This window comes from Vespa crabro, chromosome 7, assembly GCF_910589235.1.
Source record: "Vespa crabro chromosome 7, iyVesCrab1.2, whole genome shotgun sequence".
NCBI classification, from domain to species: domain Eukaryota; kingdom Metazoa; phylum Arthropoda; class Insecta; order Hymenoptera; family Vespidae; genus Vespa; species Vespa crabro.
The window spans coordinates 3,754,126-3,773,303 of NC_060961.1; the positions used below are offsets into that span (position 1 = coordinate 3,754,126).

General features: G+C 35.3%; 1 protein-coding gene across 16 annotated transcripts in view; it reads right to left on the reverse strand.

Annotated features, from left to right (window-relative positions):
- The window catches only part of LOC124425507 (latrophilin Cirl-like), a 662,270-nt gene that overhangs the window by 131,555 nt on the left and 511,537 nt on the right, over window positions 1-19,178 (reverse strand). For all 16 annotated transcript variants that reach the window (XM_046965921.1, XM_046965917.1, XM_046965912.1 and 13 more), the window contains one exon: window positions 17,335-17,460. In XM_046965921.1, the coding sequence (XP_046821877.1) occupies window positions 17,335-17,431 (97 nt within the window). In that variant the 5' untranslated portion in view covers window positions 17,432-17,460. The remainder of the gene's footprint in view (window positions 1-17,334; window positions 17,461-19,178) is intronic.

Sequence of the window (19,178 nt, forward strand, 5' to 3'; positions counted from 1 at the left end):
TGAAGAAGGAAATAAAAAGGGAAAGAAATGTGAGGCGAGAGAGCGTATCCGTTCAAGCGGAATATAATAATATACTGTCGAGAGAAACGTGCCGACGTCGATGGAGCGAGAGCCCCGTCTCTCGTTCGATCGATCCGCTCTGTTCCGCGTCGACGTCGACGAGCGGCCAACCGGTTGGGAGGCAAAAGGAGGTGGGTGCCTTCGTGTGCATTGCTGAAAGTAGCAGAACTGGAGTTGGAGGTGGTGGTGATGGTGGTTGTGTTGGTGGTGGTGATGGTGGTGGTGGTGGTGGTCGACGAAGGGAGGAAACAAGTATCGCCTCGTAAAACGGGGTTTATCCGCAAAATTCTAATATTTATTCATACCCATCTTGCTGCGGGGCGACGGTGGCTTCGGCAGGCAGCACCGTCGGTGATCGACCGGGTGGAAAAGCGTTCTCGAAATCCCCGAGGGACGAAAAGTGGATGGCAGGATTACCCTTTTCTATAAGGCGCAGCTACTAGGTAGAGAAGGAGAACACTTCTCTATATACCTACCTATATACTTTGATTATGTATTGCAATATTTATATAAGTACATATGTATGTATGTATGTATGTATGTATGTATGTATGTACGTATGTATGTATGTATGTATGTATGTATGTATATATGTATGTATGTATGTACAGGGTACCCGCAAAACAATCTATATCTAATATATACTTTCTTTCTTAATGATTACTATTATCATTTTGTTTTTAATTTAAATTAATAACTCATTCGTTAAGAATAGGAGGAGATTAAACTTAAAGATTTAATATATTATCAAAATGATCTGATATCATTCATCTAAATAATTTTCTTATCAAGAATATAATTGTAAGGTGTAAAAAATTAATATAATATAATATAATATTACTTTTAAATAATATAATAAATTTTAATATTCGAAATATTTTACTGTTAAAAAATATATCAACTTTTTTTTGTATTATCTTCCATAAGAAGAAAAGGCAATGACTTTCGTGGTTGTCCAAGCGAGAGATGTCACGGTAAATGAACGTAGAACAAAAGGGATGATGGCCTAAGAGTACCCTGAATGAGTACGAGTTCGTTAAATGCATGTATTAAATCGTCGATGATCGCGCGAGCGAATCTTCGAAGGTCGTTGTTGCAGCATTTCTATCTTCAGTGCTATTGCTAGGACAAGGATAGTACTTCTTTACGAACCCGACCACGATGAGATCGTTAGAGGCTCGATTACTCGCAGTAGGGTTACCCCATGAATCGCCCTCGATGTAGCGGCCCGTGATACAATGCGGATAAACGTAATTCTTCCGCACCGACCGGATGACTAACTCTGCATTTCTTCGAGCTCCCTTTTTCTAAATCTTTTTCTCCTTCCTTTGTTCAAGACGTACAGAGATTTATTTCTTTTATTTTTTTTCATTTCTGTTTTTTTTTCCTTTCTTTTTCTACCAAAGAAAAGATATATATATAAAATTCTCCAAGTTTGCCAGGATCAATATATTTGTATTTATTTATATTACATATATAGCTTAACATTTAGGTATATTTGTTCGTAGAAAACGAAAAAGAAAATAGAGATACTTGGAAGTATGTTTACGTCTGTCCCATCGTTATCGCTTCTCGGCGTCACTTAATTTTCTCGAAGAAAGGTCCGACGGACTTGGCTCTGTTTACTTGTTACGCGGACCTCTGAAACGTAAGCATGTTGTCCCGAGGAGAACGAGGAGAAAAGAGCACTTATCGATGTTTAAGGTATCGTTTGGTTTCGATCACCAGAATTCGACGTTATCTGGCGATTCGTTTGTGGCACGAACAAACAAACAAACGAATAAATACGAAGGGAACGATCGAAGTAACATTAACTTGTCTTGGATTATTTGAAATTTCATTGATATAGCTCTTCTGTTAAGTTAATTTTTTTTTAAATCAAACATTTCCCTCCCTCGCTCCGTCCTTCTCTTTCTTTCTCTCTCTCTCTCTCTCTCTCAAACACACGCGCATACACATGTCTTACCTTATATATTTCTTTACTGATTATACATTTATTAAGTAATCTATTTATAATTATTTATAATTTTATACTTATAATTTTTTCTCTGTATTATATAAGAGATAATTATAATTATCTCTTTTGATACTATGTAATCTAATTTTTGTTATCATTAATAATCTAATTGTTCTAAGTTTCACTATGTTCAATATATACAATAGGATTTACTTTATATTAAAAGTTTCTTCGTGATGAAAATAAACTCTTACTTTCATTTCTAGGTAATATAAATTTTCGTTTTCGTAGAGAAGGGAAAAAGAATATAATTCGGTTATAGATTGAAACCCTCCTTCCTAACCCCTATACGATTTTCTCTATTCGAACGTCCACGACGATGAGATCGTTTTCGTCGATCTGTCGTGAAGCATTCGCGAAAAGTGAGAGGGAAAATCGTAAGGAAGTCCTATGCGTGTCAAAAGCTCTCTAGGGACCGTTTCGAACGAGACGAGTCCAAATTGCCGAGCAGCAGGTTTATCGTTTTCATGAATTTCGAGGACGCGCGTTCGGAATCCTAATCAGTTCGAACCCCTATACACCGATATCGAAAGACGTTCCTTTCGACGACGAGTAAGGATGCGTAATCCGTGAACGCGTACCAAATATCGAATGTTCGTGACCGGTTATACCAGCTTGTCAAGGGTGTTTCATTTTTTATTCGCATTAACTTGCCTTATATTTTATTATCCTCTTAACACTAACGTTTCCTTTTATTAATATTAAAACAAAAAGATCTTGATGATAAATATCTATCTGAATATTATAATTTATATCATTCAATATTTTATATATTTAATAATATATTAATTATATATAAATATTATATATAATTATTAAGAACGAATGGCATCACTTTTTTTTCTTCTTCTTCTTCTTCTTTTCTCTCTCTCTCTCTCTCTCTCTCTCTCTCTCTCTCTCTCTCTCTCTCTAAGAAAATGATTTAGACTATCTTGTAGATATATTTTCATGAAGTTTTTATTATATTACATAAAGACTACAAATAAAAGTTAAAGGTTTGATATAGGAAGAATATGTATACGATAGTGAGATAATGCAATTGGACAGAGAAGCGTTAGTGGTTCAAAAATAAAAGAGTTCAAACTATCGAGTAACGAGAGTGCTGTCGTACGTACTCACTACGAAGAGCAACGGGTTTCGATGTTTTTCCTTCGTATGGCAAAGTAACGTCCGCGCACTTGGTATGTTATTTCATACCGGGTGTCCAGTAGCCTTCAGGCGACTTTTCGCCTGTACAAAGTTAGGTTTCGTCGTTGGTTTTCTTCGACGGCTTCCCTCAGACTTTTCTTTTCGTTCTTCGATCGTATTTTTCGATATCGACGGTAGTTTTACGTTTAACTCGATTGTACATTTCTCAAGTTTTCTCTTTTCGAAAATAAAAAGATAAAGGAAAAACGATATATACGGATTTTGGTCGTAAAAATGATAAGTAATGAAGATGCATAGGATGAATATCAGAATAGAGGCCAAACAATGAATGTCGAATACAACTCGAATGGACACGAATCCCTTGAAACGTAGGAAACAACCTCGTAGAAATCATTCGGGATCTCTTTCCAAGCCATTACGCGACGTATCCCTTCACGGAAGGGCGTGTCTTTTAATTGGGTGGAAAGAGTCGATAAGATGGCAACTTTTCTCTCCCGGTTTTGTTAGACGGAAACAGTCGGAATTCGGTGTCTGGAAACATCCGGATCGTCTTCATTCTCGGAGATGGAACGCCATGAGGAAAGGATGGACCACAGCTGGTGCTCTCAGAAGGAACAACGTCTATTTTTCTATTTCTCTTTCGCTTTCTCTCTCTCTCACTCTCTCTCTCCCTCTCTGTGTCTATTTATCTATCTTCATCTTTATCTTTCTTACTTGTATAGAGAACGTTACAACTTGTACAATTTTTTTCTCTTTTTTATTATTATCCAACTTTTAATTAAACGCCGATGCGAACAAAAAATATTCTCTTGGCACGGCCCAGTTATATTTCGTTCTCTGCTATTTCTATCGTTGCGAAGTGGTTTACGTTGACGATCGAAAAGGAGGTTTAAGAGAGAAAGAGGAGTGTCGTTATCGCTGGAAAAATTTTCCGTTTTGACGGCACTCTAGGGAATCATTAAAGTCACTTTGCGTCGGTGAATGAGACGCGAAGAAGGGAGGGGTCTTATGAAAAAAGAGTAGATATACGAGAACGGCTGGAAACCATCGTTACGTTACTTCGGTCCGTGATAAATTAGAAATCGATCCCTTTCGAGTCGTGGACGATTAATCGACAGGATAATCGCGTGGAATCTTTCATAAATCATCTATCGTGAGAAGAGTAGGTAATAAGGGGAAGAATCCTTCGAAGATTTTCTTTTGGAAAAATCAAGAGATCTTTCGTTATTTCGAATGGTATTATTAATTAATTAATATTCATTATCAAATTATACGGACATAAATAAATTAAAATTAAAAGCGATTGACAAAGAGATTATATATATTTAAAGGTCGCATCTTTCTTTCCTCGATACGTTTTCTTCAATGAAAATATCGATAATTATAATCAATTATTTTTACGAGATAAAACGAAAAGGAAAGTGCGTTGACGTCATTATTATTATAAGAAATCCTTATCAGTATGTAATCTCGTACAATCTTATTTTCATCAAATGTAACATGGTTACAATTAATTTTAAAACCTTCTTTTTTTTTCTACTTTTTGTTTACAAGCGCCATGAATTTTCCTTCGCTTCGAAGTTAGCACTCGCACGAACATGTTTGTTCTCGCCTAGTACTCGTGTACGCGTTTACTTCGAATTATTAATCTCTCGTTTCTGTGAGCGCAAAGAAATGGTAAACAATATGCGCGTACAATTAATTTACTGGGGTAGCATTTTGCCTTTTAATTAAAAAGCGCTTTCCGCGGAGTGAAAGACGGTTCGGTGAACGAGAGCGGAATTCTAATTAAAAATAAAAAAAAAAAATAAAAAAAATAAAAAAAACAAGAAAAAAAATAAGGGTGGGGATAGCAAAATAGAAAGAGAGAGAAGATCGTATTCGGCATTATTATTAGTGACCTTATAAAGAATTCTTTATTTTTTATTTTTTTTTTATTTTTTTTTTATTTTTTTTTTTTTTTTTTTTTTTTTGGAAATATATTAATATGTTTTATATATGAAATTGCATTCAGTCTTATTCGAAAAGTATTCATTTTTTATTACCTCACAATTAGATAGGTATGCCTTTGGTATTTTTACCTATTATTTTTCTTAAAAAATTATTTTTAATTAAGTATTTTATTTGAGACACATTTTGAAGAAAGAATCGATATATATTTTTGTTCTCTCGATTCTGTATAATAGTCGAATAACCTCACGAAAGATCGAGGAAAAAGAAATAAAAGATTCAAAAGTAAAGAATCGGCCGGCATGAACTTAATAATCGTGGCGAATGTAACTCGAGCGGATAAACTAATCGAATTAGACGGTAAGCTGAGCATGTACGTTCTCGATACCGAACGGTTCCGGGTTCTCGATAGCATCGAGACGATCGAATAAAGCTGCTTTTGAAAAAGTGAAGCAGGAGACGAAAAAAAGAGAGAACATTTTTCTTCATTCTAGTAGTTTTATTTTTTAATCCAAAAAAAAAAAAAAAATAAAAAGAAAAGAAAGAGGGAGATAGTATTCAACATTAGAACTTTCTCTCTCTCTTTCTCTCACTCTCTCCGACATCCTCATTTCCTTGTCGTCCTTCTTTTTGGCAAAGATTTTTCTATCGCCATATTTTTATTTAATTAATTTACTTTGTATTTCTTATTATTGATAATTATTATTGTTTATTCAATTTTGTTATAAATTATGTTACATGTTTTCTTTTCTAGAGCAGCAATCTTAGCAGTAATAAATATTGTTCTCTCTTTCTCTCTCTCTCTCTCTCTCTTTTCTAGTCACGGCAAAATGGGGAAGAAGAAGCTCGTTAATGTTTAAAACGACTTCCAACCCTTAACTCGCGCGCATACACGTCGGGCTAGAGGTTGGTGTTAATAAATCAAACGACTGTACCAACGACGGGGTCGAAAATTTGCGCTCGCACAGTGGCCACGTAGTGCGCATGTACCTACGATCTGGCTCCATAATAGGTCGCTTAATAATTCCGTAGTAGGAGAAGTTGGAAGCGAACTAGCAAGCAGCAATTAATTGTCCATTTCGCATGTGCGAGCTTGTATACGTGAGAAACGTAAGAGAATCTAAGCGATTCGTCGACAAATTTCAAAGCTTGCTTCTCTCTCTTTTTCTCTTTCTCTCTTTCTCTTTCTCTTTCTCTATTACTCCATTTTGCTCTTTTTCCTCTTTCGTACATGGTCGACCTATTTTCTTCACGAATTTACCTAGTTTCCCTATTTTTTTTTTCCTCTTTGAAAGAATACTTCGACAACGAGACAAAAGTGCTTATTTGTAGTTACACAAAAGTTCGTGTAAATAGAAATAATTTGAATCCACATCCGAATTGTTTTTATGATCCAAAAGATTTATTATTTTCAAATTAAAATTTTCTTTTGCGTTTGATTTCTATCGATAATTTTAATTTTAATTAATATCGATCGAATAAAGATTAAATCACATTTTATAACAAAATTTTGATTTTGTATCGTCCCAGGACATTTTCTCGATAAATTGAGTATACCTTTAGGAACTATTAAATAAGAAAACTCCATTGGGACGGTATTACGAATTTATTTATCTAATCGTCTAGCACCGAAACGAAGACGTTCGTCGTGAATTTCTACGAACGTTACTATCCAGTTGGCTTCATGTTACATCGTTTCTCGCACGAACGATCCTTTCGACTGCTTTCTTGCATATAAATACGAGCCAAAGAAGTTCGTAGATTCAGCGTTGATCGGAGGTAGGTATATCTATTTCTAGTACCTACGAATTTTCCCAAGAGACGTAGATAAAAGATAGGGAAGAGAGGGAGAGAGGGAGAGAGAGAGAGAGAGAGAGAGAGAGAGAGAGAGAAAGTGAAAAAGAAAGAGAATAAAAAGAGAACGTTACTATGAATCAATTTATATTGACATAGCAAAACATTTGGTTACATTCACGTACAAATTTTTACACGTAAATACGACCGTCTGAAAAAAGAATTAACTAATACAAGGTGGAATACGAATGAACTTTTGGCACGAATCACGTTAAACGATAATTCATTCTAAACACCGAACGAACGAAGTATATATGTTTACATTGAATGGTCACATGTAAGAAGGTTTTTATCGGCGCCTGTCTTTTCCTTTGTATATGTATACCGATCTGAGTAGCGGCAAATGTAACGGAACTTTTACGCCTCCACGAAATGAATACAAAACGATTCGCTTAGTACATTATTTGGTGTGAAATAATGACTTGGGAAGGATACCAAATCGATTTGCATTTTCTTCCTTATATCCCAAAAAAAAAGAGAATAGAAAGTAAAAGAGAGAATGAGTGAGGCGTTACAATGCTAAGGTAACATCGGAGGTAGACGATAACGGTTGTTATCCTCAATAACGAGCATCTCTTCTTTCTTTATGAGCATTCCGATCGTGGCACCTGTGTCTTGCCTTTACCATTTTATGATCGAAGACAACAGAGGCTTTTGTCTCGAAAAAAGCGCGTACTCGTACGGCTTATCGCAAATTGGGAACGTTCGAATCAATTTCATAATGGGGAAAAAGATAGATAGATAGATAGAGAGAGAGATAGAGAGATAGAGAGAGAAAGAGAGAGAGAGAGAGAGAGAGAGAGAGAGAGAAAGATATGAAAGGATGAGTTGAGGAAAAAAGCTCGTCTTTTATGATCGGTAGCTTCGTTGGTATATACATACGTCTATGTAGTACCCTTACTATCTGCGTTCACTAAGGTCACCATTTTCTATTGAACACATTCGACGAACCCTCGATCGTTATCGGCCTATTATAGTCGACGCAGTAAATGGGAAAAGACGCGCAAAGCAATTCCGTCGTAAAATCGTTCGATCGTCCCACAGCCGATGGAAAATGTCGAATTTAGCTGATAACACTACGATGATGGCAGTTTTCATACGAAAGACATTGCTTCGTACCTAATAACGTGCTTATTTCAAGAATATTGAGGAAAAATTCTTCCTTCATGTTTTATAAATCAGTTACTTGATAATAGCTCGATAAAATTTATAAATTCTTTAATTGTCGCGTCGATAATTATCATACAAAACTTTCTTCTTTTTATGACATATTCATTTTATTGATATATAATTTTGTTAATCATGAATTTTTAAATCATTATTTATTCATATTTTTCTTCCTATATTAATAACATTCATTTTACAATATATGAATAGAAACAATCGATTATTAAATGTTCATATTTTTAACAAAAATTTTTTTACAAAAAATAAGGTTCAATGAAAATATAAATACGAGATTTTATTTAAATAAATCATCGAATATAATAAATCAAAAACGAAATTCGTTCGTGAGCAACGATATCGTCCATTTACAAATAAATCGACACAAGTTAAACAGACGAGCCATCTAGTCGTTATTAATGCGACTGAGATATAGTTGATAGTTCTTCATAAATCATAATTCGTGTTACTCCCGCATATATGTAGCACCTACATATAGAAATAGCTACGTAGATATATACAATATATAATAAGAAGATATATATATATATATATATATATATATATATATATATATATATATATATATAAAGGAATAAGAGAGTTCGATCGCCTTTGGCGTTTGACACGGGCAGGAGGTTCTATATTTTGTAGGATCTTAATAAAAATACTTAATAAAAATTTTTAACATTAAAATATATATAATATAATGAGTACTATTTTAAAATTAATCGAGAAATTCTTTTTAGAGAAATATTAGACGGTATTTACAATTTATCGCTATTGCATTGTAAATTAACAATAATTTACTTACAAAATGACGGATATATATATATATATATATTTCCATTCCTATTCAGAAAACATCACGATTTATGCGTAACATTAAACAAAATTGTAAAATATTATTTCTATGAGAAATTAAAAGAATACTTTTCGTTTCGTGGTGATATTACACAAAAAAAAAAAAAAAAAAATAGAAAAAAATAAAAAACTATCCGAAATTTTTTACCGAGGCATAACAAAATCGATAGATATTAATTTCGATTCATATCGATATTCGAAATTGATCTCAGAATTGAGGACCTACTCTCGTCACTATGCTACGAATAATCAAGAAGAGATATCGTGGCCGTGCTATCTTTTAATGAAGTACCTCCCTTATATTTGCATTTCCCGATGTCTAGATTAAAAATTCTGCTTCGTAAATACACAACGATCGAAGGGTATAATCATTCGTTGTACATTAATGGAAGAAGAATAAAAAAAAAAAAAGAAAGAGAAAAAAAGAGAAAAAGGGAGAGCTTGGGGTTAATATAAATGAAGGGTGGATCGAGATTAATGCCTCGGTGAACGACCGAAAGGAAAGAATGAGATGAGGGGAAGAAGAAAAGTAATGACGATTTTGATCGCGATTTGAGTCGCCGCCATTGAAATTGCCGGCCGTGGTATCGGAGCTTTCTGTAATTTGTGCTATAATATTTTCCGAAGCTCTTTACACTTTCTTGAGCAAGGCCTCCTTTTTCTCGGGCAAAGAGTAAAGAGAAAAAGGGAAAAAAGAAAGAGAGAGAGAGAGAGAGAGAGAGAGAGAGAGAAAAAAAGAGCAGGAGAAAGAGAGAGACTTTACAAAGCGGTTTAAACTTTCGACCAACGAAGGAACTCGAGGTTTAATTTGGCGCGCATTAATGCGCCCGGAAAACTTGAAGGGAAAGTTCAAGCGACCAAACGAGGATACTTTTGCATTTTCATACCCCGTTTGATCTAGAAAGAAGAGAACTGTTAAAAAATGAATCGTATAGCGTGAATCATGCGTGTTATATATTTTACAGGTTTACTTTATCGGAGAAATTAGTCAAAATAATTGAAAGTAATTGATTAGTTGAAAATAATCTATAGTATATATCGTTAAACGTATTCTATTGATCTATCGTTAATATTATCGTCGATTATCACGATGATACGAAATATAAATTTTCTCGATTAAAGATATGAAGAACGTCGGATGTCGAATAATACTATATATATATGTATATATATATATATATATATATATATATATATATATATACATATATATATACACACGAAAGGGAAAAGAGAGTGTATGTACGTATGAAGCACGCTCGGCGGCAGACTTTGCCAAGTGCTTTCACGCGGATTTAAAGGGCCGAAAGCGAAACACGCGGAACATGAAACAAAAAAAAAAAAAAAGAATAGAAAGAAAAAAAAAATTGCAGGAGTGGCGATTACCCCAGGACGAGCCACCACTCGTTCTTCCCTCTCCCTCGTTATCTCCTCTTCTCTTTTTCGAAGGGCAATCGCACGTGGCGAAAACGTACCGACTTCGCTCGTGCTCGCATTAACGAGTACGTGATTTGAAAGTAGAGAAAAAAAAAAAATATATAAAAGAAGAAAAGGTATCAAAAGGACGAAAACGCTTGCAGAACGATTCGAGGTGACTAGAAGCGGAGCTATCTCGACCGCGAAGAGATCGATAAAAAAGAAAAAAATAAAAAAAAAAAAAAAATAAAAAAAAGAAAAAAAAATGATCAGGAATATCGAGGATAAATGGGGAAAAAAAAGGGAGAAAGAGTATCGAAAAAGTGGAAGATGATTGTTATTATTCGGATAAAAAATCACTTCGATCGATTTACGTTCGAATCTTTCTTTTCTTTTCTTTTTTTTTCTTTTTTGTTTTTTTTTTTTACTTATCTCCTAACATATTTTATTGTTTCCTTAGAATGTACTTTCATCGTCCTTTTGAAGACTCCAAACAAGAAGACGGGTAATGCGGCCAAGAAACTAAAGCCTTTATGTAATCCATTAAACGCACGATCGCATCGTTCTCCTTGACCTTTGCCTCTTTATCGTAACTTCGAGTTCGCGTTCGCGTTCTCTTGCTGTTTTCGGTGATCGCAGCCTGAAGAAAAGAGGAAGACGATAAAGGAGATAGGATAACGCTCGTACTGCCGGAGGGTGGAAGAGGTCAAGCGCGATAAGTTCAGTTGCTCCTTCTCGTTCTCGCAAGGCTCAACGATCGAGGAAGAAAGAAAAAAAGAAAAGGTAAGAGATGGAAGGAAAAAGAGAAGGAAGAAAAGTGGTACGCGATGGTGGCGATCGGTCGAAAGCACGGCTTATTCCAAAGTTATTTTTCACGGGGAGCTGAAAAATTGGCGCTTCTCCGAAATCGGAAATCCATTACGGTAACAGAGGGGTCCGCCTATAAGGAACGAAACGGATGGTCGTTTCTTGTAAGACTTTACGCTACTACTCTTTCGATCGAAGAAAAGAGAGAAACTAAGTTCGATCGATTTTCCCGATCGCGTTTCGGTTCTTACTTTTAAAAGAAAATACTATTGGTTTTTTTTTCCTCCTCTTCTTCTTCTTCTATCCTTCAATTACCGTAAAATTTCTTTAGGGTTATTGAATTTTTATCGATGCACTTACGTGTTCATAAACATTATATATCAATCGTTCGATCGATCTAATCGAGATATTTATAACAAAAAAAAAAAAAAAAAAAAAGAAAAAAAAAAAGAAAAAGAAAAAAAGTGATACTAAAATCTTAAGATTTAGTTCTAATATATTCATTTATTTTTCCGTATCTCTCCTTCGCTCGAAGCAGTTTTCGACCGTTATAGATTCAATCGCTTCACGATTATCTCAACCAAAAGCATTTCTATCGTTCGTTCTACGATCACGATGAAAGAAGGTAAGAGAAACGATAATCCGTTCGTCGAGTTTGCCGAGTAGTAGAAGGGTCCCCGCCTTAGGAAGAGTTCACCGTGAAGATTTTCAATTATGGTAAAAAGTCGAGAGAATCCTCCTGTAGTAACGTGGCAGACAAGAAAGAAAAAGAATGGGCGAGGAAAAGATTTTTTTGGAAGCTCCGAGCATGAACCAAGATCACGTACGATGGAAAAGTAAACGTCGCGAAAATTAGAGCCACGCTCCCTCCTTTCGCGTTTCCACTAGGCGGAGAGGAAAGGCAGGTGGTACGAGCGAAATATCTTCTCTCGCTATCTCTTTCTCTCTAGTGTTCCAAATTCTCTGAAGAGAAAGCAAGAAGAGCGACCGCGACAATGTCCAAGAAGATCGTGGCAATCTCTTATTTTCCGCGCGACCGATCCGCACGGTGCGAATTGGAAAACGCGAGCAGAAAGAAAATCAAGGCCGATAGGAGGCAAGCATGAAGAAAGTAAGTAAGTAAGTAAGGAAGGAAGGAAGGAAGGAAGGAAGGAAGGAAGGAAATAAAGAAGGGAAGGAAAATAAAAAAAGAATAAAAATAGATAGAGAGAAGCGTAGGAGTCTAGGAGGATTTTCGTTTGGCGACGTTCCACGCCTCTGTAAGATCCTCTCACTCCCAATATACCACCAGCGAGATAATATACGTTCACACTTATATAAAATCCTGTGCGTGAGACGAAGAAATAGAGATATGGATACTGAGAGAAAGAGAGAGAAAGAGAGAGAGAGAGAGAGATAGAGAACGAACATGTGAACGCACGATATCTTGGATTTTCGTGACATCATACGAGGTAGAAAGGTCGTCTTCGGGTTGAAAGCTTTCCTCCTTCGTTTGATATCGATTTAATTCTACCGGCACCCTTCCCCTCCTCCAAGAATCTTAACGCTTGGTCGAATTTATTCTTCCTCCTTTTTCTTTAACCGATTGCGTAAAACTCATTGAACTCATTGAAAATACGATGAGAAAGGAGACGATGGGTAAAGGCGATGTGGGAAGAAAGAGAAAATAAGGCCGCGGTCAACCATCCCATAATAATATCTACTGGCACGTTGGAATCAGATTATCCACTTTGCGTCGACTAGGAACACGGATCATTGGTATCGCGAAAGGGAAAGAAAGAGAGAGAAAGAGACAGAGAGAGAGAGAGAGAGAGAGAGAGAGAGAGAGAGAAAGAGAAAGAGAAAGAGAGAGTAGAGTTTTGCAAAGGAAAAAAAAGGGACGATTATTATAGTATCGATGGGTCGCTGATTTTCCATTCGACTGAAACAATCCGGAAAAGGTAAAAGAAAATTCGCTAAGTGGAAATAAATGGGACGATAATCAAATGATCTATGAAAAAGAAAAAATGAAGTTAACATTAATATTTGTTAATTAAGGTTTCAATGTTATAACAAATATTAGATATTAGATATGATTTATCCACAAGTATTTTTATGAGAATCGAAGAAAAATTTTCATTCGATAGACCGAACTAAATTGTTCATTAAGATTCGAGATAATAAATTCGAATAAATGGAAAATGGTATGAATGAATTCAATTCGTACAATGCATTTAAATCTTGGATTATTTTCGCGAGAAAAGAGGAATGATAAAAAGAAATGTATCTCGATATATCTTAACGAAAAATAAAATTGATTATTTATAAAATTGTAGATGTTAGATATAAAAAAAAGAAAGAAAGAAAAAAAGAAATATCCTTTTTCTGATAAAAAAAAAAAAAAAAAAAAAAAAAAAACCAATTTAAATCGTTTCGTGAAAGATAGATTATCAATCTCAACGATTATCGCCTCTAAAGTATGTTTGAAACACCGATCCCATCTCGAAATTGTATCAGGACGCCAGATAGGATTACCGATCTGTCCTACATAAATATTAATTGCTCAGAATGTAAGCATGCGACGGTAAGAGACCGCGGTAAATCGTTCGTCGGCTTTTGTTCCCCTGTTCACTCTCGCCTATAAATCTCGTAGTAGAGAAAGGGTGAAGTAGAAGGAGGAGAAGGAAGAGTAGGAGAAGGATGCGTCGTGACCAGTGTCCCAGGTGGTCCGCATCTGCAGAGAATAGGTACTTTATACACTTTCTAAGATGTACGGCACGACCTACTCGAAATAAATGTTCCTTTCTCCCCCACCTCTATTTCTTTCTTTCTCTCTTTCTCTTTTTCTCTTTTCTCTCTCTCTCTCTCTGTCTCTCTCTCTCTCTCTGTCTCTCTTTCTCTCTCGCCGTTTCTCAATCTTTCACTTTCTCACTCAACGTTTACAATTAAAATTCGATTAGAGATGCATGACATTACGAACAGGCACTCGCTTTTAAAAGGATTCTAATTGTTCGTGATTAGATATTGTTTAGATAGCTTATCAACAAGTATTTAAGTAAATTTAAAAAAAAAAATATTAAGGACAAAGGAATGAAAATATTCTTTTATAAATATTTTAACATATTTATTATTTATAGATAAATGGAAGGAAGTTAAGAAAATAAAAGAAAATAAGAATTTTCATGATAGATCGATGAAAATACGATAGAATCGATATGGGAATTTCCGATGTATCCATCGTTTGGCTCTTCTTCCATCTGTGCACGTGAAGCACGTACGCGTGGGCGAGTTTGCAAGGGTTACACGTATCGATAGAGGACGAGAATGAAGAAATAAGAAGAAAAATCCAACGATCCTCGTGAATTGAACCCGACGGAGTGTATAATAATCGCAGAAGAAATAGAAAGAGGGAGAGAGAGAGAGAGAGAGAGAGAGAGAGAGAGAGAGAAGAGAGAGAAATATTGGAACGATCTCTCTCACTCTTCTACGCTCTTATACTTTGTCTCTTTTTCTCTCTCGAGATCCACGTGAGTCTCTTTTGTGACCCTCGACCCTGACGAACACACGATGAAATCGCCCTCGAGACTGAGCTCATTAATAATCGTTCGATGAACACGCTCCGAAGTTTACGCTCTTGCGTTTTACAACCAGGTTCATTTGAAATAATGATTTATTCCTAGAATATATATCTACATTCTATTCCTTTCATTAGATACATATTTTAATAAAGGATATTCCTAATAATCAACGTTTATTATTAATGATAACAAATAAATTGTACAGATATCAAAGGAATATTGCGCAACAATACTTTTTCTTTCTTTTTTTATTTTATTTTATTTTATTTTATTTATTTATTTATTTGTTTTCATTTTTTTTTTCCCCCAAAGAAAATTCTCTATATTGTGATGTAATGAACGCAAATTCGCATTCGGTGCGTGTATACCGAGAATGATCATTGATAAAGAAAGAAGGTTTTATCCACGATTTTACGTTTTACGTCGATAGACCCCAAACGATAGGACTCGTAGAGCTCGATAAACGTTTCGACGTTAAGCTCTCGTTGGTGTATTACCCGTCGCGCTACAGTTTTGACCAAAAGCATTCGTGGAAATACGTAGGGATTCGTATCGTTTACCGCTTCTCTTCTCTACCAACGCGTTTTCCAAATTGGACACTCAATAGGATTGCTATTGAACGTGGGGCTTCGTTCGTCACAATGATTCCTACATGATCTAAATCAATCAATACTATCTCTCATATAGATTATCCATCATTAATAATTCGAACGTTATTACAAATATAATATACGTAATTATAGATAGGTCTGTATCATTCTTCTTTTGATAATTATTTAATTACTTTTTTTTTATTTTTTCTTTCTTCTTTTATTTTTTTTTTTTTTTTTGCTTTTTTTTTCTTTTTTGTTTTTTTGATAGACATCATTCGATACGATATCCAAACGTAATATCATACAGAATAATGCTTTCATCGGTTTGCACAACCACATAAGCTACTAATAATATGGCCGTTCGTTAAAAACGATAGTTAGCTAACGACCTGAAAATGAATTACAGAGACGTACGCGAATAATAGCTTTCGATGCTTAATTATCCATACTTTATATAGATTTGCTCGGTTTCGCTTGTCGATCGAATCAACGGGGTGTCGGTTGAATTACTTAGAATGATGAAAAATGTAATTACGATACGGTCGATAAATCAATAATTTTGTAGCGTTTCAAAGGCAATGTCATCGATACTCTGTATGTATTCTATTCGAGCTTCCTCCCCCACCCCCCTCTTTCTCTCTCTCTCTCTCTTACTCGATATCATTATTACATGAATATCGATCGATTTAAAGGTTCGTTAAAAGTTATATATAAGCGACGATCATGAATATTGAAAGAACGTTCTCGAGCATTCTCGATGAAATAATAAAAATATAAGCTTGCTCGTTTATATTAACTTCGAAGAGAAACATGCCGAATAATTAATATCAAAGCGTATAGCAAACCCGGTTCGATATTATAATTAGCACTTTCATAGATGCGGTTGAAATCAGTATTATCTACGTGCTGCATCTGCAATTGAATAAACTAAAAGCTTTGATTTTACGATATTATTAACGAGTGCAATGTTAATAATCGAACCGGTTGCAATGTGCAACGCAGATGTGACATACTCGTAGGAAATCTTTAAAAACTCATATATAACTATTGAAGACGCCAAGGACACTTAGGTTACTCTTGGTGCAGACAATTTATGACGAGGCCTGGCTACCATCGAAGAGGTCGAATTGAAGAGCCATAAAGCCGAAACAATTACAGTGAGAGTGTCCCTGCTGTTAAAAAGTATACAGAGCTATTTTCTGAGAGAGTAAGCCGTCAAAATCTTCTTGAACAATTTCAGACTTACCTACGTAGCACTAATCTAATTGTTCATTGGTTGAAATATAACTTGTTCCAAACCGCACGATCTCTTACAGGGACTAATTAAAAGGAATTAATATTCATTATTAACAAAACGTACTATAATTCTGGCTCGAATATTACGTTATCAATCTCTAGTTAAACAAAAATTTATCATCTTTAGTTATTTTATAATTGTAAATTTTGTACAAATCGTAATATAGTTATTATTGTTAAATTATCGAAAGTATGTAAATTTAATCAGATCGGCGCATTTTTATTTCGTAAGAACAGACGATAACAACGTAAAGAATTTGTATTCGAATAATCAATTTTGTCACGTGAAAAATAATCGTAATTCAAGAACAACGTGCGATTTTCGTGTAAACTATAGTTTCTAACTTAGTGTGAGAGTCGATCGTATGAAACAACAATCGCATTTCAACATCGTCTATGGAACTATGTAACGATTTGGTAAATTCATGTACATGCATTGGTAGCGGGCAAAGATACGACGATTTCTATCTTTCCCGCACATAATTTCCGATACTCGGTGTGCTACCCTCTTCGTATTTCCAGTTATCTAAGTACAACCAAGGAGAAAATCTAGATTGCATTTAAACCCACGAGAATCACACGCGAACGAAGGTTTCTCGATTCTTACCTATATTTCGTGCGACGACTGTACGACCGCTGGTTAATAGCCATGCAAGGAGCAGCCCACCGAGCAGACCTTTCCGTCGACCCTTGCGGCACTCCATGGCACTCAGATTTCGAGCTCCGACTACGCCTGGAAAAAAAGAACAAGGATATTTTTATTACAAATTGGTTTCTTCATATTTTCCGATTAATCAATGTTAATGTTAAATTAAACTGTAATAATAAATAATAATAAAATAACATACGATAATAAAGTTTCAAAACATTTCAAATATTTTCACAGGGGCAATTTGCAATTTTGATATTTCTAATGCGAACATTTTTGTACGATCTAACGAAAACTAAAAACCGGAATCATCCAAAGTATTAGTCCAAAGAAGAGAATGGCTTCCCTTACCAATACGCAGCTGACATCAAGGATAAACGTCATAAATCAGCTTAATCCATCAAACCGAACAAATAAAACAACTAGAGAGATATGGAATGGAAAGTGTTTGTATTTATGTTTGTATATATGTACGTGTCAAAAAGAGAAAGGGAAGATGGTTTGGGTTGGATTGGAGGGGGGGAGGGGGGGAGGGAGGGAGATAGAAAGGGGAAGGGGCATGGGGAGGGGGAGGGGAGGGGAGGGGGGAGAAGGTGAAAAAAAGGCGTGGGTCGAATGTATACGTGAATGTGGGTTAACGAAGGCAAAAAGGAAAACAGTTTCGGCATCAGCATTTCGGCGTTTACCGAGCGCCGCACAATAGGATACCTTCGAATGAAAACATTCTATCCTGGTTTGCACGAGAGCGAAAAGATGAGCGAACGAGAGAAAGAGAGAGAGAGAGAGAGAGACAGACAGACAGAGAGAGAGAGAGAGAGAGAGAGAGACAGAGAGAGAAGGATAAAAGAGAACACCGTACGCAGGGAGATGGAAATAGAGCGAAAGAGCGCCGCTGGCGTAGAATCCTCTTTTCCATCCCTCTCTCTTTTATCTCTCTCTCTCTCTCTCTCTCTCTCTCTCTCTCTCTCTCTTTTTCTGCCCTTCCCTCTCTCTCTTTCTCTCTCTTTCTCTCTCTTCGATCGTTGCACCCACGTTTCGCGCGTTACCACACGACGAATCGTGAAAATGTACGGGCCATCGCGCCGAAAACATCGTTTTTTCGGTAAAACAACGCGCGTAGTTTTCGAAAAAGAAAAATAGAGAAGAGAGAAAAGTTTGCGTGAGAAAAAAAATACGTGTATATATATATATATATATATATATATATATATATATATATTTATTTATTTATTTATTTATTTATTTTTATTTTTATTTTTTTTTTTTTTTTTATTTTTATTTTTATTTTTTTTTTTTTTTTTATTTTCATTTTTATTTTTATTTTTATTTTCCTTTTTCTTTTTTTTTTTTTTTTGTTTTCATTCACTGGCACAAGACCAGATCTCGCAATGTGTACATCGCGTTTTTATTTCGAAAGAATTTTGAAGTATACAAGATGATGCAACGAATGAGCCCTTTAAAAATTTCGACCTCTTTCATACATGAAATTTCTTTTTCTATTTCTTTTTTTTACGATTTTTACTCGATGGCATCCGCGAAAAATTAATGATGAGGTGCATACACTCGCGAGCGACCAAGCTTTGTTTCTTTTCTTTCTTTCTTTCTTTCTTCCTTTCTTTCTTTCTTTTTCTTTGTTTTCATGCTCAGCACATTACGCTAATGCTCCTAAAGATTGAAATAGAGACAAACAGAGATAAAGAGAAAAAGAGAGAGAGAGAAATAGAGAAACATATCTCATCCGTCGTCCTCACATTTACTATTTGGAAAATTGCTTTAATGCGTTTTGTTTCATCACGTGTTGT